Source organism: Mizuhopecten yessoensis, unplaced genomic scaffold, assembly GCF_002113885.1.
Source record: "Mizuhopecten yessoensis strain PY_sf001 unplaced genomic scaffold, ASM211388v2 scaffold2383, whole genome shotgun sequence".
NCBI lineage: Eukaryota > Metazoa > Mollusca > Bivalvia > Pectinida > Pectinidae > Mizuhopecten > Mizuhopecten yessoensis.
In genome coordinates, this window is record NW_018404519.1 from 237,685 (window position 1) to 265,305 (window position 27,621).

The window sequence follows — 27,621 nt, forward strand, 5'->3', positions numbered from 1 at the left end:
GTTACCTCTGTAAATGTGACTACTGTGTGACCTCTGTAAATGCGACGACTGTGTGACCTCTGTAAATGTGACGACTGTGTCACCTCTGTAAATGTGACTACTGTGTAACCTCTGTAAATGTGACGACTGTGTTACCTCTGTAAATGTGACGACTGTGTTACCTCTGTAAATGTGACGACTGTGTGACCTCTGTAAATGTGACGACTGTGTGACCTCTGTAAATGTGACTACTGTGTCACCTCTGTAAATGTGACTACTGTGTCACCTCTGTAAATGTGACTACTGTGTTACCTCTGTAAATGTGACTTCTGTGTTACCTCTGTAAATGTGACTACTGTGTTGTCTCTGTAAATGTGACGACTGTGTTACCTCTGTAAATGTTACTACTGTGTGACCTCTGTAAATGTGATGACTGTGTTACCTCTGTAAATGTGACTACTGTGTCACCTCTGTAAATGTGACTACTGTGTCACCTCTGTAAATGTGACTACTGTGTCACCTCTCTAGCTCTGAAATCTGTGTCTGTACAACATGTCCCCTTTCAAAGTCATTGACTACCGTATAGATATGCTTCTGAAAAGTATTTGTACACAAAGAAACTATGTACTTGATAAATACAAGATAACAGTTATCTCCCTCAGGGACTGACAATTTTTAACATATGTTAGTACAGAGGTAATGGATGATATCATGCTGTGCCTTTACTGAGTCCTTTCTTCTTGAACCACTCTTCACTTTTGTCAGCTGCTATACCCTGAAATTATAATTCACAGTTTCAGGACTTTACAGTGTCATAATAGATACAGTATTAGTAATTTATCAGTATGTATAGTATTGTTAAATCTTATCTATATAAATATAACAGCATGTCTGATTAGATTATACTGATCACATGACAGTGGAATATATTGTGTTGATATCATGTCATCTGGTCATATTTCCTTTATTTGGAGCCTCTCTAGAACAAGAGGCCCAGAGGGCCTGTATCGCTCACCTGAATATTTAGCAGTCATAGCAAAATATTCTCATTAAATATTTTACTGTACTACAAACATTTCCCCTCGCAAACTTTGCCGGCTCCATCTTTTGAAACTACCAGCCAAATATTGTTGTATGATTCTATGCTTTTTAGTTCTTCTTCAGAAGTTGTTTGACATATTTTTCCCTGTGACTTTGTTAGGCTGAAGGCTTCCTGGGATAGAGCCTGACAAAGTTTGAGAATGAAAATGACCTTGACCTACTTTCAAGGTCACAGGGGTTAAATGTGTCAAACACTTTGAAGTATTTGACACATTTGCCCCCTGTGACCCTGAAAGTAAGTCAAAGTCATTATCATTCCCAAACTGTGTCTGGCTCTATCCCAGGAAGCCACCAGCAAAATATGAAGATTCTATACCTTTGGGTTATTCAGAAGAAGTCATTTGAAGTGTTTGACACATTTAACCCCTGTGACCTTGAAAGAAGGTCAAGGTAATTTTCATTCTCAAACTTTGTCAGGCTCTATCCCAGGATGCCACCAGCCAAATATTAAGATTCTATACCTTTTACTCCTTCAGAGGATGTCGTTTGAAGAGTTGACATATTTGACCGCTGTGACCTTGAAAGTAGGTCAAAGTCATTATCATTCCCAAACTTTGTCTGGCTCTATCCCAGGAAGCCACCAGTCAAATATGAAGATTCTATACCTTTGGGGTTTTCAGAAGAAGTCGTTTGAAGTGTTTGACACATTTGACCTCTTTGTCGGGCTCCTACCAACGAAGTTTTCAGCTAAATATGATGACTCTAGGCCTGTTCGTTCTTCAGAAGACGTTGTTTAAAGGAAAAGTTGACGGACGATGATGGACGGACGACGGACGCCGCACCATGACATAAGCTCACTTGCCCTTTGGACAGAGGAGCTAAAAATGGGAAAGAGCCACCACACCTGCATTTGGATTGACTGAAGCAGACGACAACAATGGTGTGTCAACCTGACCATCGTAAATGCTGTGCTATTGTTTTATTTTGTTCTATTTATTTGTATAATAAAATATGTCTTTATTTCCCCTCAATTTGAATTTTCTCAGGGAACAAAGAATTCTATTTTTCTACAACACAGGCAGTAAATGTACAGTGTGACTGGAGACAGAACTTACCTGATCTAACAGTCCGTCGGCTTTATCATCCACCTGTGACAGCTCACGGAACGCTTCATCTCCAACGAAACATATCTCATGGCCATCCTAAGTAAAATATAATCATCTAGACATTACTGATACATAAATAAAGGTTCTGATGTATTTCTTCAAACAAAAGTAGTTTGTTGTTTGATGTTTTACTGTGAACAAAAGTTGAATTACAGAACACATTTTTTAAAACCTCTAGACCAAGTTACACAAAGTTTATAGCTTGTTTGTTTGTTTTTATGTCCTATAAAGATGTGCCTGGTTTTGGTGGTGGAGGAAAGTCAGAGTTGACGGAGAAAAACCACCGACCTGTGGCGAGTACCTGGCCTCAAACCTGCGACCCAGTGGTGGAGGGTTGTAGCGATCACGACAGTTAGACACTTAACCACTTGACCACCGCGGCCCCCTCACAAAGTCTAGTGATGATGAATGATTCATTAACATTAGACAAGATAAAATAATGACAAACAAAAGAATTATGTATTCAATTTTGATACTTACGGGGTCAGCCAGGATGACCACTTCTACAGTGGCCTTTCCGGGGGTGTCCAGACTAATAAGTGGGGTTAGAATGGTCTGTTCAGCCTCCTTCATCTTCCTCTCGATATCTGGCAACTGTAAGCAACAAGTGTACATTTCTAGTCAATACAGTTGTAAATTGTTATTACTCATTTTCTCTACATTTCACCTCAAAACGATCAAAAACTATAATAATTCCTGAAAACTTTTGTTAAGAAATCCAAAAGCTTGAAGAAACTTTTCAAGCATATTTATACAAAAGTCAGATGACTAATGACCTTTCACAACAAGTAATACAAACATTTAAACACTCACCTCTGTACGAGGGCAGGAAAAAGCGATCCGCCCGAAGGCGGTGGCATGGTCAACACTTGTGCCTATATCCTGAAGCTCAAGCTTGCACTGAAAACAATCACACACGAGATATCCTTAGGGCTTGTTGATTTACTTATTGGTTAATGACCTTTAATCACTTTTATATGAACGTTTTAAGGACGAAACAAAAACAATATATTGAAGTGAAATTTTACTAATCTGTGTCCTGAATAATTTTGATACTTATTGTAAACCGGTGTGTCCTACTGCAAAAGATAACATAATGTAGTCCAAGGGTGAGTCAGTTGATAAGTTTTCTATGTCACAATTGCAGGAAGTAAATATAAAATCATGCACCGTAAATATAAATACACTTACTATTAGTGTCAACAAGAAACAAACTGTCAATATCTAATGTGTCAAACTCATCATCTGATGTGTCAAACTGTCAATATATCATGTCAAATAGGCATTGTCGGTTATGTCAAACTGTCAATATCTTAATTGCTGTGTCTAATGTGTCTCCATGAATCAGATGGATATTTAAACAATCCTAATAAAAAGTTTCATCAAAAATATATATTTGATATCACAAATAAGACTCAGAGGTGGGGCTAGATCCCAGGGTTAATCCTAGTAAGATTATTGCATGTCTCTTTACATCCTGCAAGCACATATAATAATAATAATAATAATAATAAACTTTATTTATTGAGGATAAAATACATGTTTAGCCAAAGGCTAATCTTCCACATGGTCCTCTTGTTAGTAAAATATATGTGCTAGTTAAAAGTACATATATATTGATGCAATTGACATATATAAGGTTATATCACAGTTATCTTAGTTAAGAGTATCACAGAATGCATAAAGTTTCATGCAAAGGTATTAAATTGATGAATCAATATAATCATTAATGGCGACCTAAACTGTTCCTCAGTTATGATGCAAGGACTAACTGCATCTAACTGGAAAAATATCATAACCCTAGGCCTCTTGGGTATTCAGAGGAATTCGTTTAAAGGTTTTAAACATATTTGACCCCTGTCACTTTGAAAATGGGTGAAGGTCATTCGTCTGAACAAACTTGGTAGCCCTTCAGCTCAGCATGATACTGGTCGAATATCATAAACCTAGGCCTCTTGGGTATTCAGGAGAAGTTGTTTAAAGGTTTCAAACATATTTGACCCCTTTGACCTTGAAAATAGATGAAGGTCAATCATTTAAACAAACTTGATAGTCCTTCATCCCAGCATGCTACAGGTCCAATATCAGTACCCTGGGCCTTTTGGTTATTGAGAAGAAGTTGTTTGAAGATATTAAGACATTTGACCCCTGTGACCTTGAAAGTGGGTCAAGGTAATTCATTTTAACAAACTTTGTAGCCCTTCATCCCAGTTTGCTTCTGACCAAATATCATCACCCTAGGCCTTTTGGTTATTGAGAAGAAGTTGTTTAAAGTAAAATATTGACGCCAGACGCCGGATGGCCGCCGGCATAAACTCACTGGCCCTTCGGTAAGCTAACAAGTGAAGCTGCTGGGTTGATGTCAATAAACTGGTTGACAAACTATAAATACCGGTAGTAAAATCAACCTAGGCCTTTATTTTGGAATCCTGAACCCATTCAGGGATTCTTATATTCAGCCTTTGCAAAGAGTTTAAGCAAAATTTGTTAAGAAATGAAGTCACTAGAGTGCTGAGTGTGAATCAGGATGGAATGGTCAGGACATAGTTAACATGATATACCCCCCCCCCCCCATGGCAGGGCATGAACATTTTCGAGCTCCATTTACTTGGTGAATAAATTTAATTGACATGAGGACAGGCTTTCTATCATTATCAGTGATGTAGTTTAGTGTACAACATAGTTATCTAAGTTTTTTGTGACTACCTGATAGATAATTAGTCTAGTACAATCTAATTTAGGACAGGTATAACTGATAGCTACCCACTAGCATATAATCAGTATGCTAACTATACAGCAGGAAGCAAGGCTCACAATCCCTCAGTCCAATAACATAATGGCAGAGGGAGGGTCTAACCAGCTTGTTCATCAGTCAGTTGATAAACCCATCCCAGGTCGGGACGCTCAAGTGCCTGTCGATGTTACAAGCCGGTCAGCCCAGGAGCCTCTGAGGATCAGAGGACAGACAACATGTCCAAATCACCTGGACAATGAAATCCAGTATCTGTGTCAAGATTGTAACCAGCTAGCATGTGTGAAATGTGTTACCAGTGTTCATCAAAGCCACACTCTTGATGATTTTGAGAGAAAAGTTATTCCAAAGAAGGAGTTGGAAATTAAATGTTTCATAGATGAAGATAAACAAACTCTTGAAAAACTAAAAGCAGAAATAGATTCAGCCAACATCAAGAATGAATGGATTGCTTCGCACTTTGCTGAATGTCACCAGGAAATTGAAGAGAACAGTAAAGCCATAGCAATACTTATCAGCAAACAGCTAGAGAAGAAACAACAGGACCTGAAGCAGGTTCAGGATGAAAATAATGCCAAACTGATGAAATATATAGAAGGACTAATATGCAAACAATCAGAAATAGGCAACAGGATTGAGGAATATGAGAGAACCCTCAAAACTGGATCAAATATCCAGAAGTATGAGTTAGACATGGATCCAAACACTGGTGCTCCAGTAACCAAGCCTCTGCTGACTAATTTTGGCTTTGTCCCAACCCCTCAGGACAAGGCCTCAACTCTCTTAGAAGAGGCCAGTGGCCAATTGACAGAAACATCCAAAACCCAGGGTGACGAAATAGACAAAATTCCTAAACTGACATTCTGCTCCGAGACAAAAATTCTACAGGAGTTTGATGTACAAGACGTGAATTTTAAAGTTTGCAACATTTGTCCTGTTTCCGATGAGATGTCATGGGTGAGTTGTGTTAAAAGTTCAGCTGTCACCCAGGTCAATCACGCTGGTACGATTTTAAAGCAGGTCATGTTTGATGGACAAGTCAACGGAATCTGTGTCTCTCCCTCGACAGGATTACTCTGGGCATGCTCATCATTTGAATGTAGCATCTACAACGTCACCAGTGGTGGCAGACCATGTCCACTGTTCATGTCCAACACCATACCCTGGAGTCTTTGTGTAACTCAGGCTGACACTGTCGTCGTGGGAATGACAGGCAAGGTCAAAAGTTACACAGCTGATGGTAAGGAACTGTTCAGTCAGACCATAGGAGATGCTCAGAAAGCGACCAAGATAAGTGAATGTCCACTAACTCACAATCTGGCCATACTAACCTGCCACCTTCAGAAAGACCAGGCTTCCTTTATTTTGATAGTAAAAGAAAATCTTGAGGAACTCTTTCATTTTCAACCAGTGCTTGGTACCAGGAATGTTGTTCCAACAGATGTACGATACGACACGATGGGAAAATTGGTAGTAGCCATTGCAGGGCGGAACCAACTGCTGTACCTCGACGACATCGGCAAGTTCATCAAACTGCTGTATTCCTTTCAGCAGAAGTTCAATAGAGAGGCAGCCATAGGTCCCTACCTTGGCATTGACAAAGAAAATACTCTGTGGGCAGTGTTTTATCATGATCATCAACATGCCTGCCGGGTACAACAACTTAAGTACTGCAGACCGAAGAAACAAGAGTGCTCTATTAGTTAAGTACTGCAGACCGAAGAAACAAGAGTGCTCTATCAGTTGAAACGAGAGAGCTCTATCAGTTGAAACTAGAGCGCTCTATCAGTTAAGTACTGCAGACCGAAGAAACAAGAGTGCTCTATCAGTTAACTTTCTCAAGATTGCTCATATTTGTGGAAGAATTGTATTTTCTTCAAATGATAGACAGTTTATAGATTTGTCACATTATTATATCACACCTGTGTGACTATTCCATGGCAAATTGACTTTTACAGAAAGAAACCATGATTAGAAGCTTTTGTGATATTTTTGTGTGAGAGTGGAAGAAATACTGCATGCATCTATTTGGAAAACCTAGTGAAATTTGCATTTTAAAGATTGAAATACAAAAAAAACAAGGTGATCTATATTGATCCAGAATGACATAAAAATAACAGAATGAGGACGTACAATTATCATTTAGTTTAGTGCAAGAAAACAATTCCTGAGTGGATTTCTTCTAGAAAATAACGGGAAAAAAAACAAGCTAAGAGGAATGCAGATAGACTTTTGACCTTGAGAAGTGATGTGATACGTAGCTCACTGTGCATCTAACTTATCTAATGTTCATGTGACCAAATTGGACCTATGTTATACTTTTTCTGGGCTGTTATCCTGATGAGTATAATCTAATACATGTTAAAAACACTGAAACTTAAAATTTACTGTCTGTAGAGCTTCAAAACAATCACCTATGTACAGGAATCAAAATTGTTTGTAAACTTTTGATACATATTTTTTTGTCATTTTTTCTTGAAAACCTTGTTAATCTATGATGAACAACTGGGCTCTGAAATCCTTATCTAGCATGATTAGCGTGGACAAGCATCGACATCTGACCCGTCACTTTGACTTTAATTGTTGGGATAAGAACCTGTGTATGGTGCAATGACAGGTATAATCTTGTCAATCAAATACATATCATGAGGTTTCATAGGATCAGAGTGATTTGACTTTGTATTTGTAACTGTTCCTTACTGACTTGCATACTCATATTTTTCAACTTTTATCAAATAATATGGAATGATTCAGTAATTTGATTCCTGACAATAGCCGTGATTAATTAACCTCTCACAATACATTAACTTTGGGCTAATGGACAGATGTCGTCAGGTGGCACTCATCTTTCACCAAGACAGCTGAGGGTTTAATTCCATGATCAGACGTGAGAAGGTATGAGGTCACCTGTCTGACCAAGTGGGTTTTCCCCGGGTACCCGGTTTCCTCCTACATTAAGACCTCCCCCCCCATGCTAACATCCAGGCCAACAAGAGTGATTAATATAAGTTGAAATAACCTGTTTCATAATTGTTGTAAAATAAATAAAAATTATATTTTAATAAGTTAATTTAATTAAGATTATTTACCGATACAGTACCTATAAAGATCCTTTACATAGGACTCCAGTTCATAACACAGAAATATTTAACAATAGATGAATGTGGCATTATTTGGATCATTAACATATCTCATATCTATAATTATATACAAGTTCCTGACAATTGGCAAAGTAAAAAAGTTCATAAAATGTACTCTTATTCCCTGTCTTCCCATATCTTAATAAAATCTGTTGTACAATTATCGTAAAGATTGCTTGTTATTTGAAACACCTATATATTCCTAAGTGGATCCCGATATGATACATTCCTCAGTGGATCCCGATATGACACATTCCTCAGTCGATCCCAATATATTCCTCAGTCGATCCCGATATGATGCATTCCTCAGTCGATCCCGATATGATGCATTCCTCAGTCGATCCCGATATGATGCATTCCTCAGTCGATCCCGATATGATGCATTCCTCAGTCGATCCCGATATGATGCATTCCTCAGTCGATCCCGATATGATGATTGCTTGTTATTTGAAACACCTATATATTCCTAAGTGGACCCCGATATGATACATTCCTCAGTGGATCCCGATATAATACATTCCTCAGTCGATCCCGATAAGATACATTCCTCAGTCGATCCCGATATGATACATTCCTCTGCCGATCCCGATATGACACATTCCTCAGTCGATCCCGATATGATACATTCCTCAGTCGATCCCGATATGATACATTCCTCTGCCGATACCGATATGACACATTCCTCAGTCGATCCCAATATATTCCTCAGTCGATCCCGATATGATGCATTCCTCAGTCGATCCCGATATGATACATTCCTCAGTTGATCCCGATATGATACATTCCGAAATCCCGGTATCTGTTTGGTTGTTCCACTTGCACTGCCTCAATCATATCTATATGTTTGATTACGAATGGATGACAAACAGTATTTGCATATTCAAGATGAACTCTTACTGCAAACATAAAGTTAGCTTTAATTATCGTAAATATTGCTTGTTATTTGAAACACCTCAATCATGTCCCCTCTTATTCTTCTGTAGCTCAGAGTTGGTAATTTGAGTTTCCTAAGTTGATCCCGATATGATACATTCCTCAGTCGATCCCGATATGATACATTCTTCAGTCGATCCCGATATGATACATTCCTCAGTCGATCCCGATATATTCCTAAGTGGATCCCGATATGATACATTCCTCAGTCGATCCCGATATGATACATTCTTCAGTCGATCCCGATATGATACATTCCTCAGTCGATCCAGATATATTCCTAAGTGGATCCCGATATGATACATTCCTCAGTGGATCCCGATATGATACATTCCTCAGTCGATCCCGATATGATACGTTCCTCAGTCGATCCCGATATGATACATTCCTCCGTCGATCCCGATATGATACATTCTTCAGTCGATCCCGATATGATACATTCCTCAGTCGATTCCGATATGATACATTCCTCAGTCGATCCCGATAAGATACATTCATCAATCGATCCCGATATGATACATTCCTCTGCCGATCCCGATATGACACATTCCTCAGTCGATCCCAATATATTCCTCAGTCGATTCCGATATGATACATTCCTCAGTCGATCCCGATATGATACATTCCTCAGTCGATCCCGATATGATACATTCCTCAGTCGATCCCGATATGATACATTCCTCAGTCGATCCCGATATGATACATTCCTCAGTCGATCCCGATATGATACATTCCTCAGTCGATCCCGATATGATACATTCCTCAGCCGATCCCGATATGACACATTCCTCAGTCGATCCCAATATATTCCTCAGTCGATCCCGATATGATGCATTCCTCAGTCGATCCCGATATGATGCATTCCTCAGTCGATCCCGATATGATACATTCCTCAGTCGATCCCGATATGATACATTCCGAAATCCCGGTATCTGTTTGGTTGTTCCACTTGCACTGCCTCAATCATATCTATATGTTTGATTAAGAATGGATGACAAACAGTATTTGCATATTCAAGATGAACTCTTACTGCAAACATAAAGTTAGCTTTCTTTACTTGTGCACTTATTTGGTGTTCAAATGTGAGAAATCTGTCTGTTTGACTCCTATATCACTTGTTGTAAAGGTTCATTTTCTATATACATATGTAATATGTACTTTCTCCGCCTGATTGGCCTTGCCCTACATGCATAGATTTACACTTTGAAGAATGAAACTTTAATAACCATTTATCGCGCTATTTTGAAAGTTTGTTCAAGTCATCCTGCAAGTTATCCACATTGGCATCCCCACGTATACATGGCTACTCAAAATGTACGTTACTTTAGATCATTTTGAGTTTTCTCCATTCAATGATATGTGTAGCTATCTGTCAGGAATAAAACTGGACGTCCAGTTAACGATTTCGTCATTTATTCCATACAAGGACATTTGACTACAAGCCTAATGGACTAATGTCTGGGGACTACATAAGTAGGTAATGAACAGTCCTCAGAACCTAATGGACTAATGTCTGGGGACTATATATCTCTGCTGTAACATAAGTAGATAATGAACAGTCCTCAGAACCTAATGGACTAATGTCTGGGGACTATATATCTCTGCTGTAACATAAGTAGGTAATGAACAGTCCTCAGAACCTAATGGACTAATGTCTGGGGACTATATATCTCTGCTGTAACATAAGTAGATAATGAACAGTCCTCAGAACCTAATGGACTAATGTCTGGGGACTATATATCTCTGCTGTAACATAAGTAGATAATGAACAGTCCCTAGATCTTGTTAATCCCCGAATTGTTGATCAAGTTCATAAAAACTCTAATTCTCTATTTTAAAGCAGGACCTTCTTTGATGATGTATGTGTGAAATATCCATTTTTATACTTTGAATCATTAGAACAATATTTAAGGAGCAAGAAATGTCATTGAAACACATAGCTACCCATATTACTTTTAGGGTATATATGTATAAAAGAAAAAATATAAAAAATGAAGAAGGTTTTACATATCAACAGGCAGACAAGTTGTTGTGTCTATACAGTCAGAAACAGTGTAATACAGTGAAAACTGTCTTAACTGACATTCTATAATTTCCCAAGCAGGTCATTAAGTCTCTGACCCCCTGTATAATACAAGGTGTCTTTCACCAAGACAGCTAGGGCCCTTTTCCCCAATCGGACGTGAAAAGGTAGTGGGTCACCGTCCCAACCATGTAGGTTTTTTCCTATCACATATTACAATCCTTCGAGCGCCTCGATTACAATCCTTTGAGCGCCTCGATTCGGGCCAACAAGAGTGATTTAAATGTAAATTGGGAAAAGCTTGTTTCATAATTATTGTAAAATGATAAAGCTTTGTTTTTTAATCTGTCTAAACTGACACCCTGTACAATATAGTTACCAGTCTATATGGTATCTTGATTAGGTGGAGGAATATTTTCAACACAGTCCATTAACTACCCATATATAGACTGATGATGTGTTATTCCGATTTTTTTTTAATTCTAGACAGAAGTATTAATTCCAGTGGTGCAAGATTTAGACAGTAGACCTGTATTAAGATTTAATCCAATGACCAAATACGTTAATTTTTAGAAAGTCCATCTTATGAAATCTAAGGGTCCAGGGTTTGATTTTCAGCCTTTTCCAAATAATGATCAAAAACAGGTTTCAGACTGTATATAGAGTGATCAGTAATACAAGTAGGGGGGACTTCATCATAACATACTCCAGTGTTACCAATAAGAGGGTTTTGAAGGGTTTTATTTGGTCTACTGAGTTTTGCCTCTATCGCAGAGGTTTCATCAGGACAATATTTCAGTGAGAAAAGTCCCCTGAAGTACTCTTCAGGAGGATAAATTTTAACTATGGCGTCATATACATTAGTACAATGCCCTAAGGTAATACCAGATACCAGATACAAGAATTTTCATTTAATGTTGCATATCTGAAGTTTCAGTTTAAATGCATTGCAGGTTTATACCATTAAGGAAGTACTAGTAAAATGTCTGGAATCATATTCGGGAGGGCATCAGTTTCAGATTTAGAATAACATAGAGCAGCTAGGGCCTGTCATATATGTAGTGACAATTCAACAGGAATTTGCAGGAAGGATAATATAGACTATATGTCATAGATTTATTGCAAATACAATCTTGTGGCATCAGTAAGTATTGAATGGGGATAAAAGATGTATGCAAGTTAAAGATAGAGAAGGGCACCCAGGTTTATCGAATACAATAATTACATTTACAGGTAAACTGGGAAACTTTTGCCTAGTAAAATTTTCGCCATCAAACTTTTTCTAGTCACACCTTCTCTCCTTATACTTTATGTAGTCATACTTTCTCTAGTCACACTTTCTCTCCTCATACTTTCTGTAGTCATACTTTTCTCTAGTTATATTTTATCTCCTCATACTTTCTCTAGTCATACTTTCTCTCATCAAACTTTCTGTAGTCATACTTTTCTGTAGTCATACTTTCTCTAGTCATACTTTTTTCTAGTCATACTTTTTTCTAGTCATACCTTCTTTAGTCATACTTTTTTCTAGTCATACTTTCTCTAGTCATACTTTTTTCTCGTCATACTTTCTCTAGTCATACTTGTTCACAACATACTTTCTGTAGTCATACTTTTCTCAAGTCATACTTTTCTCTAGTCATATTTTCCATGCTTTTCTCTAGTCATACTTTCACCCTACGATGGTAAAGCCTGTATTGGCCTAGTGTTAATTTTGCCCTTCACATGTGATTGCTATGTTATTATGTTGTTTTCAAATGTTTGCTCTAATTCAATGGAGGGAAACACAGGCGAAAGTTAGGAAGCGGTATACTGTATTCAATTTAGAAAGCACTTAGTAACTTCAATTTGAACATACTTGCCAATCTTTTAAAATTTACATGGGGGAGATTCTGCAAGCTCAAAATTAAAACCTAAATAAAATGTGTGTGTTTATCCCCTAGAGACCAAATAACCCTTTAAAAGACACACTTTGAAATGCTAAATTTAAGGGTCCAAAATGGAGGGTCTCCCTCCTAAATAAGGAGATTTGGCAAGTATTGAAACGCCTTACCTGGTTATCCCCAAATCCCAAGAGTGCTGACTTGTCTTCCTGCCTGTAAATCTTCATACCACACAGTCGAGACCAGAAATCTAAAGTCAAAGTGTACACCTGAGGCCAGTAAATTGGTTAATTTGTTTACAGTCCAATTCCAATGTGTGAGATAAACCCAAAGATGTAGAGGTATCACAGTCATCGTGAAGCAGTTGTATTGTGATTATTGGCATTTGATTCAATATACAAAGCATTTTTTCCAGATTTTCAATATAAATCATGATTCAGTGATTAGTGTACAGTATGCCAGTTCAGCCAAACTCTAAGTGAAACACTCACTCTGATTGGTCTGTAGGAATAGAGAAACAATTTTCACAACACAGTCAGAGCAGACGGTCTATTACTGATGCTCTTGTAACCATAAATAAAATGTGAACATATTTTTAATTCTGTTTATTAATTACACTTAATACCAGTGAAATAAAAACTGTAAAAAAGAAATTGTAAACAAGAAACATTGGACAGACACAGACAAGTTGACTAATATTTGGCGAGTTCAATTAAAATAAAAATATATAAACAAAAGAACAGAAGCAACTCCAGAATGCAGGTTTCCATAAGTGAATTGATAATGATGTGCTGACTAGTTTCAGCTGACCGTGATCATCAGACCATAGCTGTTTGGTGACCGTGATCAGACCATAGCTGTTTGGTGACCGTCATCAGACCATAGCTGTTTGGTGATCGTCATCAGACCATAGCTGTTTGGTGACCGTCACCAGACCATAGCTGTTTGTTGACCGTCATCAGACCACAGCTGTTTGGTGACCGTCACCAGACCATAGCTGTTTGGTGACCGTCATCAGACCATAGCTGTTTGCTGACCCCTGCATTATGTTCTAACCAAAATGTTTGAAACTTACTCTTCTCATTTTATCAAAAGTGAATTGTAAGTAATTGCATTGTGGCACTATTATCGCAATGTTTATGGATACATGCGAAACTTGAATAAAGTGTATCATGACAGTTCTAAAAACATATACAATTTAGTAATAGCTGTCAAATTTCCCTAATTAGGAGGGAGACTCCCTCATTTTGACCAAAATTTACCAATCTCCCTCGAAACTCCCTCATTCACGTCCAAACTCACACAAACTCAAAATCTACATCCTGTGGTCAAATGATTTCCTAGTTACTGCAGGGTGTGTGTAATTATCATAAGAGGTGTGTTTGAATCAAATGAAAGCTTTTTGGTGTTATTTTGATACATAAACAGGGAAAGGTATTAAATTGAGCAAAGCAGTTTCAGTCCCATTTCACACACTTTCTAAATTTCAGAGGTTGACACTTATGATTTATTTGATCTCTCAAAGCTAGGAAGTTTATGATAAGATTGAATAATATTAAGATTAGGGGACCATACTAATTTGTTATGCTCACTTACCCACAGATTTTGACAGATCTGAACACCCTAAGCATACACTTTGCACTGGGTCTGAAACAAAAGAACATGCGACAAACACAGAATGTTAATATAATCAGAAATCAAGCAGTCTGTAATACTGGGTGGGTCTGTAATGAAGCATGTGTCTGGATATGTATGTATACTCTAGTCTGTAACTGGGTGGGTCTGTAATGAAGCATGTGTCTGGATATGTATGTATACTCTAGTCTATAATACTGGGTGGGTCTGTATGTGTCTGGATATGTATGTATACTCTAGTCTATAATACTGGGTGGGTCTGTAATGAAGCAGGTGTCTGGATATGTATGTATACTCTAGTCTATAATACTGGGTGGGTCTGTAATGAAGCATGTGTCTGGATATGTATGTATACTCTAGTCTATAATACTGGGTGGGTCTGTAATGAAGCATGTGTCTGGATATGTATGTATACTCTAGTCTATAATACTGGGTGGGTCTGTAATGAAGCATGTGTCTGGATATGTATGTATACTCTAGTCTATAATACTGGGTGGGTCTGTAATGAAGCATGTGTCTGGATATGTATGTATACTCTAGTCTATAATACTGGGTGGGTCTGTAATGAAGCATGTGTCTGGATATGTATGTATACTCTAGTCTATAATACTGGGTGGGTCTGTAATGAAGCATGTGTCTGGATATGTATGTATACTCTAGTCTATAATACTGGGTGGGTCTGTAATGAAGCATGTGTCTGGATATGTATGTATACTCTAGTCTATAATACTGGGTGGGTCTGTAATGAAGCATGTGTCTGGATATGTATGTATACTCTAGTCTATAATACTGGGTGGGTCTGTAATGAAGCATGTGTCTGGATATGTATGTATACTCTAGTCTGTAATACTGGGTGGGTCTGTAATGAAGCATGTGTCTGGATATGTATGTATACTCTAGTCTGTAATACTGGGTGGGTCTGTAATGAAGCATGTGTCTGGATATGTATGTATACTCTAGTCTGTAATACTGGGTGGGTCTGTAATGAAGCATGTGTCTGGATATGTATGTATACTCTAGTCTGTAATACTGGGTGGGTCTGTAATGAAGCATGTGTCTGGATATGTATGTATACTCTAGTCTGTAATACTGGGTGGGTCTGTAATGAAGCATGTGTCTGGATATGTATGTATACTCTAGTCTGTAATACTGGGTGGGTCTGTAATGAAGCATGTGTCTGGATATGTATGTATACTCTAGTCTGTAATACTGGGTGGGTCTGTAATGAAGCATGTGTCTGGATATGTATGTATACTCTAGTCTGTAATACTGGGTGGGTCTGTAATGAAGCATGTGTCTGGATATGTATGTATACTCTAGTCTGTAATACTGGGTGGGTCTGTAATGAAGCATGTGTCTGGATATGTATGTATACTCTAGTCTGTAATACTGGGTGGGTCTGTAATGAAGCATGTGTCTGGATATGTATGTATACTCTAGTCTGTAATACTGGGTGGGTCTGTAATGAAGCATGTGTCTGGATATGTATGTATACTCTAGTCTGTAATACTGGGTGGGTCTGTAATGAAGCATGTGTCTGGATATGTATGTATACTCTAGTCTGTAATACTGGGTGGGTCTGTAATGAAGCATGTGTCTGGATATGTATGTATACTCTAGTCTGTAATACTGGGTGGGTCTGTAATGAAGCATGTGTCTGGATATGTATGTATACTCTAGTCTGTAATACTGGGTGGGTCTGTAATGAAGCATGTGTCTGGATATGTATGTATACTCTAGTCTGTAATACTGGGTGGGTCTGTAATGAAGCATGTGTCTGGATATGTATGTATACTCTAGTCTGTAATACTGGGTGGGTCTGTAATGAAGCATGTGTCTGGATATGTATGTATACTCTAGTCTGTAATACTGGGTGGGTCTGTAATGAAGCATGTGTCTGGATATGTATGTATACTCTAGTCTGTAATACTGGGTGGGTCTGTAATGAAGCATGTGTCTGGATATGTATGTATACTCTAGTCTGTAATACTGGGTGGGTCTGTAATGAAGCAGGTGTCTGGATATGTATGTATACTCTGGTCTATAATACTGGGTGGGTCTGTAATGAAGCATGCATCTGGATATGTATGTATACTCTAGTCTATAATACTGGGTGGGTCTGTAATGAAACATGCATCTGGATATGTTTGTATACTCTAGTCTAAAATACTGGGTGGGTCTGTAATGAAGCATGCGTCTGGATATGTATGTATACGCTAGTCTATAATACTGGGTGGGTCTGTAATGAAACATGCATCTGGATATGTTTGTATACTCTGGTCTAAAATACTGGGTGGGTCTGTAATGAAGCATGCGTCTGGATATGTATGTATACTCCAGTCTAAAATACTGGGTGGGTCTGTATATGTCTGGATATGTATGTATATGAATGTATACTCTGGTCTATAATACTGGGTGGGTCTGGAATGAAGCATGTGTCTGGATATGTATGTATACTCAAGTCTGTAATACTGGGTGGGTCTGTAATGAAGCATGTGTCTGGATATGTATGTATACTCTTGTCTGTAATACTGGGTGGGTCTGTATATGTCCGGATATGTATGTATACTCTAGTCTGTAATACTGGGTGGGTCTGTAATGAAGCAGGCGTCTGGATATGTATGTATACGCTAGTCTATAATACTGGGTGGGTCTGTATATGTCTGGATATGTATGTATACTCTAGTCTCTAATACTGGGTGGGTCTGTTATGAAGCATGCGTCTGGATATCTATGTATACTCTAGTCAGTAATACTGGGTGGGGCTGTAATGAAGCATGCGTCTGGATATCTATGTATACTCTAGTATGTAATACTGGGTGGCTCTGTAATAAAGCATGAGTCTGGATATGTATGAATACGCTAGTCTATATGTATGTATACTCTAGTCTATAATACTGGGTGGGTCTGTAATAAAGCATGTGTCTGGATATGTATGCATACTCTAGTCTGTAATACTGGGTGGGTCTGTGATGAAGCATGTGTCTGGATATGTATGTATACTCTAGTCTGTAATACTGGGTGGGTTTGTAATGAAGAATGTGTCTGGATATGTATGTATACTCTAGTCTATAATACTGGGTGGGTCTGTAATGAAGCATGTGTCTGGATAGGTATGTATACTCTAGTCTGTAATACTGGGTGGGTCTGTAATTAAGCATGTGTCTGGATATGTATGTATACTCTAGTCTATAATACTGAATCTGTAATGGAGACTATTAACATTTGAGAAACACAAATATTTTCATAAAATCAGAAATCTAGAAGTTTCCAATACTGGGACTGTAACAAAGAATATCCGACAAACTCTTACACTGATTGTGTATATTCCAGTCTTTACTACTGAATCTAAGTCCCTGATCACCACCAGATATACATCATTATCAAAAGTGGACCATAGAGCCAAAACTGGGTGTAGTGGCCCGGGGCACAAGACCAAATATCAGTATGCAACACGCTGCCATCTCAAAGAGATACTCGCATGCAAAACTGTCGGTGACAGCTCGCGTCAATGTATAAGGGCTATAACTCTGTAGAGGAGCACATGACCTGGTCTCAGTATGGGACACTCTGCCATAGAGATACTTGCATGCAAAACTTGGAAATAGTCGGTGACAGCTCGCGTCAATGTATAAGGGTTAGAACTCTGTAGAGGAGCGCATGACCTGGTTTCGGTATGGGACACTCTGCCATAGAGATACTTGCATGCAAAACTTGGAAACAGTAGGTGACAGGTTACATACAATGTATAAGGGTTATTCCCTTGTCCTGAACAATGTAATGATCAGTGAACAAAGAGGTATAACTCTGTAGTGGAGCACATGACTTGGTTTTAGTATGAGACACTCGACCATTAGGTTATCACATACAAAATTTAATAATTACCTGTGACAAGAATATACGGTATATACCCTGGACAAAGTTACGCATAGTGAACAAAGGGCCACAACTCTGTCTATAGCGAGGCACAAGATCTAATTTCAGTATGTGACATTCTGTCATCCAAAGAGGTCCTCACATACAAAATTTAATAATTACCTGTGACAAGAATAAACGATATATACCCTGGACAAAGTGATGCAGTGAACAAAGGGCCACAACTCTGTCTATAGCGAGGCACAAGATCTAATTTCAGTATGTGACATTCTGTCATCCAAAGAGGTCCTCACATACAAAATTTAATAATTACCTGTGACAGGAATATACTATATATACCCTGGACAAAGTTACGCATAGTGAACAAAAGGCCACAACTCTGTCTATATAAATAGTGGGGTACAAGATTTAATTTCATTATGTGACTATGCATTCTGTCATCAGAAGAGGTACTAACAAACAAAATTTGATAATCAGAGGTGACAGAGATATATGAGATATGCCCTGGACAAAATGACACACAGACGGATTGACAGATGGATGGAATTGCAGGGGTGACAGGTAACACATACCTCCTTGACATTCTTTGTCCTCCAAAACAAAGCTGTATCCATCAGGAGATTTCACCACTCGTTTGCCTCCATCCTCTATCACAGCAAGACCACAATTAACCGCTTTCTTGAAAGCTTCTTTAGAATAAATATTGATCCCCTGAAAATATTTTCAAAACCTGATTATCACATTTTTGAAAACAAATTGTAACTTATGTGCCATTTCACTTAAAAACAAGCAGTCTTCTTTATTTTTCAGGTTTAAAACGTAACAATATATATGGCAATAAATGTTTTACCTATGACCATTGTCATTGTTAACAGCAAAGCTGTAGCAGTGTACTTACTCTAAAATCGGTTCCCAGTCTGTATGTACCGATGCCATAGTTATAAGTCAGCTCTACAACAAAGTGGTTGTCCTCTGGGCCATACCCAACCATTGACTTACTCCACTTGCCGTCATATGGTCTACAATACACAGAATGTCCGTCTCAAACACTTTTAACTTTTTATGGAGTTCTAAGTTATTTCAGAGATGCCACAATCTAATTAAAGCAATTTGGGATATCTCTAATAATGATAAGAAATATGAAAGTCAGTTTTGTTTGTTAAGGGTTTCCCTTAGCTAGATTTTCTTCTCATACATTTATGACAGCAAAATTATTATACAGTAAAACCTTGTTATACTGCCACCATTTGTCCAGAGAAATTTTGGCGTTTTAAATGGTTTTAGCGATAAATCAAAGGAAGTTTATAAAGGAATTCTCAAGAGAATAAGAAAATTTGGACCTTGAAATGTATTGGCAGTAAATAAGGTGGCAAATGAAATGAATGGCAAATCTGTAATTTTCTCTTCCAAATTTTCCTTTAAGAGGTTTTACAAAAATATCACAGGAACATAAACATCTCAAGTGCACATTGATGTTCAACAAGCAACTTCCTACATACACATCTCGGAGCTGTTCACCAAAGCATTTTGTTAACAAGAGCCCCAAAGGGCCAATATTGCTCACCTTCATATTTAAGCAATCATGGTAAAATCTTGTTTGAAAAAAAACAACGTAATTTCATTTTTAACAAGAAGTTCAGAGGGTCTGTATTGCTCACCTAGATATTTTAGCGGTCATGGTAAAATACTGATTTTTTTTTTTAAATACGGTGTATATTTTGCAAATATTTTCCCAATATCTGGTTTTACCTTTAATTATACCTAATCCAGGGAACCAACACTTTCCACTTAACAACATTTCATTCCCTGGTCTCAAGACTGCCTAAATTTGAATCAGCTGTAAAATAATAACATCATTTACTTTTAAACAATTATGAATGAAATAAATTTTATCAACTCATATTAATACTCTTGTTGGTCTGAATGGATGTCCAATGCTCTTAATGTGCTTTCCATTGTCTGTCCACCTGATGAACCATTCAGGACAACAATGCTTTAAATTATATGTTCTTTAATGCCAAAATTAACTTCCTATTGAACCAAGTCTACAGGGGAGCCACGTTCTACACAAGAACTGATTTCATAATACGACCAAGGAACGGTTCATCCTCACGGGCTGCCAGGTCCCAGATCCACCCCGATACTATTACTGTGTTTTTTTTTACTTTATTCTCAGCAATTGTCTCATACAGTTAGGAGCTTGGGATCTTCACAATTTCTATGTAATGATCCAAGGTTTAGCTCCAGGGGCAGTGGCTGGACCCCCGGCCAAACCCTGTTGACATATGTTATATTATCTTTTGATGCCCAGCGAAAGTATACCTAGTTAACAAGAGGCCCAGAAGGCCTGTATCACTCACCTGGATAATAAAGCAACCATTGGAAATTATTCTTATTACATAAAATCCCTCCAATGGTACAGAAGAAGAAGGATTTTAAAGATTTAAACATCAAATTTCCCTATTGGGGCCCGCAACTCTCAGCACTCAGAAGGGCCAAACCTACCACTTATGCAAAATTGACTCCCCTGTTTGGCCAAAGGATGCTCCAGACCTAATTGGGATAAAATTACTTAATCCTTATGGTAGAAAAATTTCAAAGGTTTTTACCTCTATTTCTCCTTTTGGGCCCCACCCCTCTGCCCCCAGGGTGACCACACCCACTGTTTATACAAAAATGAGTCCCCTTTGCCAAAGGATGCTCCAGGCTAAATTGAGATGAAAGCCCTTTCCCTATGGTAGAAGAAAGATTTCAAAGATTGCTATCTCTATTTCCCCTATTGGGCCCCACAAATCTGCCCCCAGAGGGTCAAAACCCACAATTTATACAAAATTGAGTCCCCTTGGCCCAAGCATGTTCCAGACAAAATTGGGATGAAATCCCTATGGTAGAAGTAGGATTTTAAAGATTTTACCTCTATTTCTCCTTTTGGGCCCCATTCCGTTGCCCCCAGGGTGACCACACCCACTGTTTATACAAAATTGAGTCCCCTTTGCCAAAGAATGCTCCAGGCTAAATTGAGATGAAATCCCTTAATCCCTATGGTAGAAGAAAGATTTCAAAGGTTGCTATCTCTATTTCCCCTATTGGGCCCCACAAATCTGCCCCCAGAGGGTCAAAACCCACAATTTATACAAAATTGAGTCCCCTTGGCCCAAGCATGCTCCAGACAAAATTGGGATGAAATCCCTATGGTAGAAGTAGGATTTTGAAGATTTTACCTCTATTTCCCCTATTGGGCCCCATTCCGTTGCCCCCAGGGTGACCACACCCACTGTTTATACAAAATTGAGTCCCCTTTGTCAAAGGATGCTCCAGGCTAAATTGAGATGAAATCCCTTAATCCCTATGGTAGAAGAAAGATTTCAAAGGTTGCTATCTCTATTTCCCCTATTGGGCCCCACAAATCTGCCCCCAGGGGGTCCAAACCCACCGTTTACACAAAATTGAGTCCCCTTGGCCCAAGCATGCACCAGACAAAGTTGGGATGAAATCCCTTAATCACTATGGTAGAAGTAGGATTTCGAATGTTTTACCTCTATTTCCCCTATTGGGCCCCATTCATCTGCCCCCAGGGGAAACACACCCACCGTTTATAAAAAAAAATGAGTCCCCTTGACCTAAGGATGCTCCAGACCGAATTCAGTCAAAACCTACTGGGCTGTTCAGGACAAGTAGTGTTTTAAATGAAAAGTTAACGAACGGACGATGGAATGCGAATGCTGCTCCATGCCATAAGCTCACTTGCCCTTCGGGCAGGTGAACTTAAAACCATATCCATTTCTATAATAGGTCCAATGGACTAAGCCCTGGGAAAGGGCTTGGGTGGTCGGGTGGCTCAGCTGATAGCGCACTTGCTTTTCACCGAGGTGGTCGGGGTTCGATTCCCGATTGGACATGAAAAGGTATGGGGTCACCTGCACGACCATGTGGGTTTTCTTCGGGTACATCGGTTTCCTCCAACAGTAAGATCCCCTGCGCGCTTATATCTGGGCCAACAAGTGTGATTTAGTATTAGTTGTAAAAACTTGTTTCATTTACATTTACATTACGAACGTCGTAGTTACCAATAATGGCATGACATGACGGGAGAAAGAGAATATGTTACTTATCTTGGGTGTTCTTTGAAAGGGCTGATCTAAATCCCTCTACGCTTTCTGCGCACATTACTATATCATCCAGTTGGTTCCACTCAAGCGGTGTTTTGATGAAGAAGGAGATCTTGTATGCTTCCTTCCTGGGATGATTAATGGCCTTGAGTTGTTGACAATGTTCCTGTTTAATGTTGCTGATGTTTCATAGTTCACATAACGCTTTGTGTTTGTTTTTCGTGTCCTTCCAGAGCGCTGGATTATCTGATCTGGGGGTAGGGCTGGTATTATCCCCTCAACTACTTTGTACATGAATACTAGCCGCTGTGATTTCCTTCTGATTTATAAGGTTGGTAGTTTTAGGTGTTGTAGCATTTCTGCGACACATCCTACATCCCGACTGTTGTAATTTCCAGTAATTAGGCGAGCTGCTCTCCTTTGTATTCTCTCTAGTTTTTCAAAGTCTGATTTTAGATGAGGGTCCCAAATAACACTGCCATAGTCCAGGATTGTTCTAACAAGTGATATATATGCTGTTTTCTTACACTCTTTTGGGCAGTGTTTTAAATTTCTTCTCAAAAAGCCTAAAGTTGAGCTCGCTTTCCTGGCAATGTTGCTTATATGAGTAATCCATTTGAGATCGTTTGATATCTGGAGTCCAAGGTATGGATTGTTTTGTACCTCTTCCAAAATGTGGTTATTCAGACTATAGAATTTTGATGACTTTTTCCTGATTGACATGATGTAGCATTTTTTGGCATTAAATTTCATGCCCCATTTATCTGCCCATTCTTCAAGGTTTTGTAGGTCATTTTGGAGGATGTTATGGTCATTGAATGTTCTGATTTATCAATACAAAAGGCAGTCGTCGGTGAAAAGGCGTACTTGTGATTTGACCGAGTCTGGCAGGTCATTTATGTGGCAGAAGAAAAGGAATGGTCCTAGTACCGTCCCTTGAGGTGCTCCAGAGACGACGTGTTTCTCCTGTGACGTTGTGCCTTTAAATACAACCTTCATTTTCCTATGTGTTAGCTATAGGAATGACGTCAGCCAGTTGTGCACTTGCCCTCGCACGCCGTACTGCGCAACTTTATTTAAGAATTTCTTGTGTGGCACAGTGTCAAATGCTTTGGAGAAGTATAGTATTGCTACAACCAACTGGTTCCCAATGTCGTGTGCTTTTAAGAAATCATTTATAGTCAAGAGTAATTGTGTCTCACAGGAATAACCAGACCTGAAGCTGTGATTTAGATTGGTGAGTACTTTATGTTTTTCAAGATGTTTTAGCATGTGTCGACAGATGATGTGTTCCAGAAGTTTGCAGGGGGCTGATGTTAGTGACACTGGGCGATAGTTTTCCACAGAGTGTTTGTCTCCCTTTTTAAATAGGCATGAGATGTTGGCATGTCTCCAGTCTGCTGGAAGTTCTCCCGAGTCTAGTGATTTTTGAAATATTTTTGTGAGTCCTAATGATATTTCTGTCGCGCATTCTTTGAGGATTCTGTTTGGTATTCCATCTGGTCCTGAAGCTTTTGATATGTTTAAGTTCCTGAGTAGTTTTGAAACACCATTTGTATCTACGTATAGTTTCGGAATTTTTCCTGTACAAGTTTTGTTGTTTCTGGTATGTTACTGTCTTTGTTGATGGTGAATACCGATTTAAATTGTTGGACTAATATATCCGCCTTTGATTGACTGTCACTGATGAGAGAACCTTTGCTTTTTAGGGGGGCTACTCCTATTGAGTCTAGCTTTTTTGATTTGATGTATTTCCAAAACAGTTTGTTGTTGTTATTTTCGAGACCTTTTAGAATGTTGGTGTTAATGTACTCCCATTCTGCTCTCCTGTGGTTTCTTTTGCATTCCCTTTGATGGTGTCTATAGTTCTTCCAATTATTAGTTATTTTGGCCTGTTGGTAAAGCTTTTCTTTTTTTCTAATCATTTTCCGTTCTTTAGATTTCATCCATGGTCGTTTGTTTCGTGTTCGTGCAACTTTTGATGCTATGTGGGTATCCATAGCATTACGCAAGTCCTCCTTAAATGTTCTCCAGAGGTCATTGACATTTACATAATTTTGGTAAATATGAGGTCTAGCATGTTGTTTACACGTGTTGGTTGGTCATGTATTTGTGTCAGATGTGCTCCTGTTGTTATGTTGATAAGTAGGTTTGGTGTTTCTTTGTCCTGTCCACTCTGGTTTACAGTCATGTTGTTCGTGCAAATGGCATGGCAGTTGAAATCGCCAGCCAATATTACATTTTTACTTTTTGAGTCCAAAATCTTTTTCAGTCCTTTATCCAGTTCCATTAAGTCTATATTGTTTCTATGCGGCATGTAAAAGGAACCTATAATGAGGTCCTTGTTTCCCCGAAGCTTGATTTTCACATATTCTACTTCACAGTCTGTAATATATTCTGGTTGTTCAACTGATGTTATGTTTTTTTTCACTAGAATGAATACACCTCCTCCTAGGGTTCCTCTGTCATTTCTGTATACGTCATATTCGGATGGAAATATTTCGCTAGATTTAATAGCGTCTTTTGTTGGATTGAGTCCTGGTTTAATTCCTTTCAGCCATGATTCTGTCCCACATACAATGACTGGTTTGATGTATTCTAGTGCAGCTTCCAGTTCTTGTTTTTTTTATCCGTAATGCTTTGACAATTTACAGTGAGGATTCTGAGGTTACCTTTTTCAGGCAGGTGGAAGATTGAACTTTCATTATTATGTACAAATTTTGGTGTTCCTGATGATTTCATACTGCTGTTATTTGTTATCCGTTTTCGGCTACTCGTTTTTTGTGGGCTTAATGCACTTGCAGATGATACACTCTCTAATATTGTGTTTAGTTCTGATAGTGGTTCGTAGTAGTTGGTACTATTGAGTTCATAACTGTGAAAAGTGAATGAGGTTACATTCAGGCTGTCGCATTTGCAGCAGTACCATTGGACATTTGATCTCTGGAGTAACTCGTAGTCTTTACTGCTGAGTTCAATGCATGATTTGTGGTGCCAGATACTGAACTCGTCACAGCAGACTCCTTGGTTTGACCATGTCACTGGAGTTTCACATAAACCGCATGGGTAGACCGGTGTTTGTTTTGGACCTGGGCTAAATTCTATATCGTCAGCAGTTAACATTAATAGTATCAGAAGAGATCTATTTCTTATGTTTTTTTGAAAGGGGTAGGGTTATTGGTCGCCTTCCCCATGATGACATTCTGTTATTAAGAAGATTGTGGAGCATATAGTTGTGTTCCTCAGTCTGTGGTGATGCATTCTGAACATATCCAACAAGTAGTAATATGGAAAAGGCAAGGACAAGCATTATGTCGGTCTAGCGAGGAAAACCCCTTACTTACCAACAACTGCCTATAGACAGTATAGCGCAGAAAAACCCACACTGACTGACCATGCACTTACCATACTTTTCACTCCAGCAGTCTCTGATGGCTTGTTCAGATATTTTCATCAACCAGGCCCAAGCTAGTAGTTTCCCTGGGTGTATTCCGTCGCTGTAGAGGTTGAAATTGTGATGTTTCCTAGTTTTCTGAGTTCTGTTTTTTCCGCACTTGTATTTGGATGATACACTCAGGTCTATAGAGAACTCAGGCGAGTGTGTTGCATTTGTGTCGTTTATTGTCATGATCTGTCTGTTGAGTTCATAAATGTGTCCTGCGAGTTCAATGTCTTGTTCTTGTGTCCTCTGCTTTCGTTCCACTTTTCGATAGAATAAGTTGGTATCTCTAGGATCGTCACTTTAGACCCGGGGTACTGTTCCACTGTTGTTGTAATTTCACAGTAGATTGACACAATCTTATTAATTTCCTCCTCAGTGTTTGGGGTTAGCGACACAAACTGGTTTTTTTTGCTGGTTATAGGTTACACGTGCCAAGCAAAACATATAGCCAGATGTTACTGTGTCTCTCGATCTTTTTGGAGATGGATGTCAGCCACTTTAAACTGTCCTCAACTTTCGCACCAGTTTTATTCCACCAGGTGAGTTCCTTTTCGTTGGAATGTAGCGTCTCTCGTTCTAGATATTTACCTTTACTGTCCGTCAAGATCACTGGTGTTCGTGATCTGTTACCTTTCTGTTAGGATTCTTTGCCTTGCAAGAAATTTTCTGATCTTGTTCTCGCTCATATCACGTACTGTCACTAATGTAAACAATCGCCGAAATATGGTAGGTGATGAGTGTTGACAAAACAGTGTTTGATCGAAGTACAGGAGATCAGGTACTAGTCAAGACTGAATATTACGATATTCCTCTAAAGTGTAGTCTAGAGAAGCCGTTAATATAAAATTTTTGTAGAATTTTTCAAATAAACGCTAGGAAATATGCGTTTTGTTGGGTGATGATTCTCACACTTCGAAATTTCGGTCCTAAACCTTGCGCATGCGCACTCTCTCCCTCCTTGTTGCAAATTAAATAAAGTTTATCATATTAAGGGCTTGACCCTGCCAGGGCCTGTGAATTTTAATCCTGGAATCATGGACATGCTTTTAGATTTTTTTCAAGTTTTATAGCAATTCCCAATTATTTCTCCTCTGTTAAATCCCCAGTCAGTGGGCCAGGGGATGCAACGTACGTGACATACGTTATTAAACGTGTCGTCTGAATTTATTAAAGAAATTATCGCCTTTCCCTCTATATAGGTATATTAGGTACTACTATTATCAATACAGACTTAGTTAACGATAATCTAATTCCGTGCTATTACCCATTACATGCAGCTTCACATCCTTTCTCAAATTCTTCATGTCTCAGAAACTGAAAAATATAAAAGAACTGTATTATGAAAATGGTTTGTAACATTAATGACATCACATATGAGATAAAAATCCTTAAAATCCATGATTATATTGTTCACATTATCATACAACCACTTAGAGCAGCTTATAATATTCAACCAACTTAGCTTACTTTCATGCCTAGGACATCTCTATAGAATCTAGCAGTTTCTGTCCTGTTTCCAACTTTGAAGACAAAATGAAGCGCCCTTCTTGTAGACATATTTTAGATTCTTGTTGTGGGTTGTGTGTGATAAAATAGAACTGTCAATATTTGCGGAAAGTTAACAGCAGTTGTCTTGATCAGG

General features: G+C 38.6%; 2 protein-coding genes across 3 annotated transcripts; one reads left to right on the plus strand and one right to left on the minus strand.

Moving 5' to 3' along the window:
* Window positions 1-33: 33 nt before the first annotated feature.
* Window positions 34-27,621, minus strand: LOC110445827 (glyoxalase domain-containing protein 4-like). 2 transcript variants are annotated; one of them, XM_021490626.1, is made up of 10 exons: window positions 27,447-27,621; window positions 27,244-27,293; window positions 19,327-19,447; window positions 19,001-19,139; window positions 14,514-14,564; window positions 13,088-13,167; window positions 3,000-3,086; window positions 2,667-2,780; window positions 2,136-2,222; window positions 34-754 (listed from the first exon to the last, which is right to left on the minus strand). In XM_021490626.1, the coding sequence occupies exons 1-10, from the start codon at window positions 27,534-27,536 to the stop codon at window positions 689-691; spliced, it is 885 nt and encodes a 294-aa protein (XP_021346301.1). In that variant the 5' UTR covers window positions 27,537-27,621; the 3' UTR covers window positions 34-688. The 2 variants fall into 2 exon arrangements, with proteins under 2 accessions (XP_021346301.1, XP_021346302.1); XM_021490627.1 differs by lacking the exons at window positions 27,244-27,293; window positions 27,447-27,621 and adding an exon at window positions 20,178-20,549.
* Window positions 4,824-7,882, plus strand: LOC110445826. Its single transcript, XM_021490624.1, has 2 exons — window positions 4,824-6,681; window positions 6,728-7,882. Exon 1 carries the CDS (start codon window positions 4,969-4,971, stop codon window positions 6,643-6,645), a length of 1,677 nt encoding a protein of 558 aa, XP_021346299.1. The 5' UTR covers window positions 4,824-4,968; the 3' UTR covers window positions 6,646-6,681; window positions 6,728-7,882.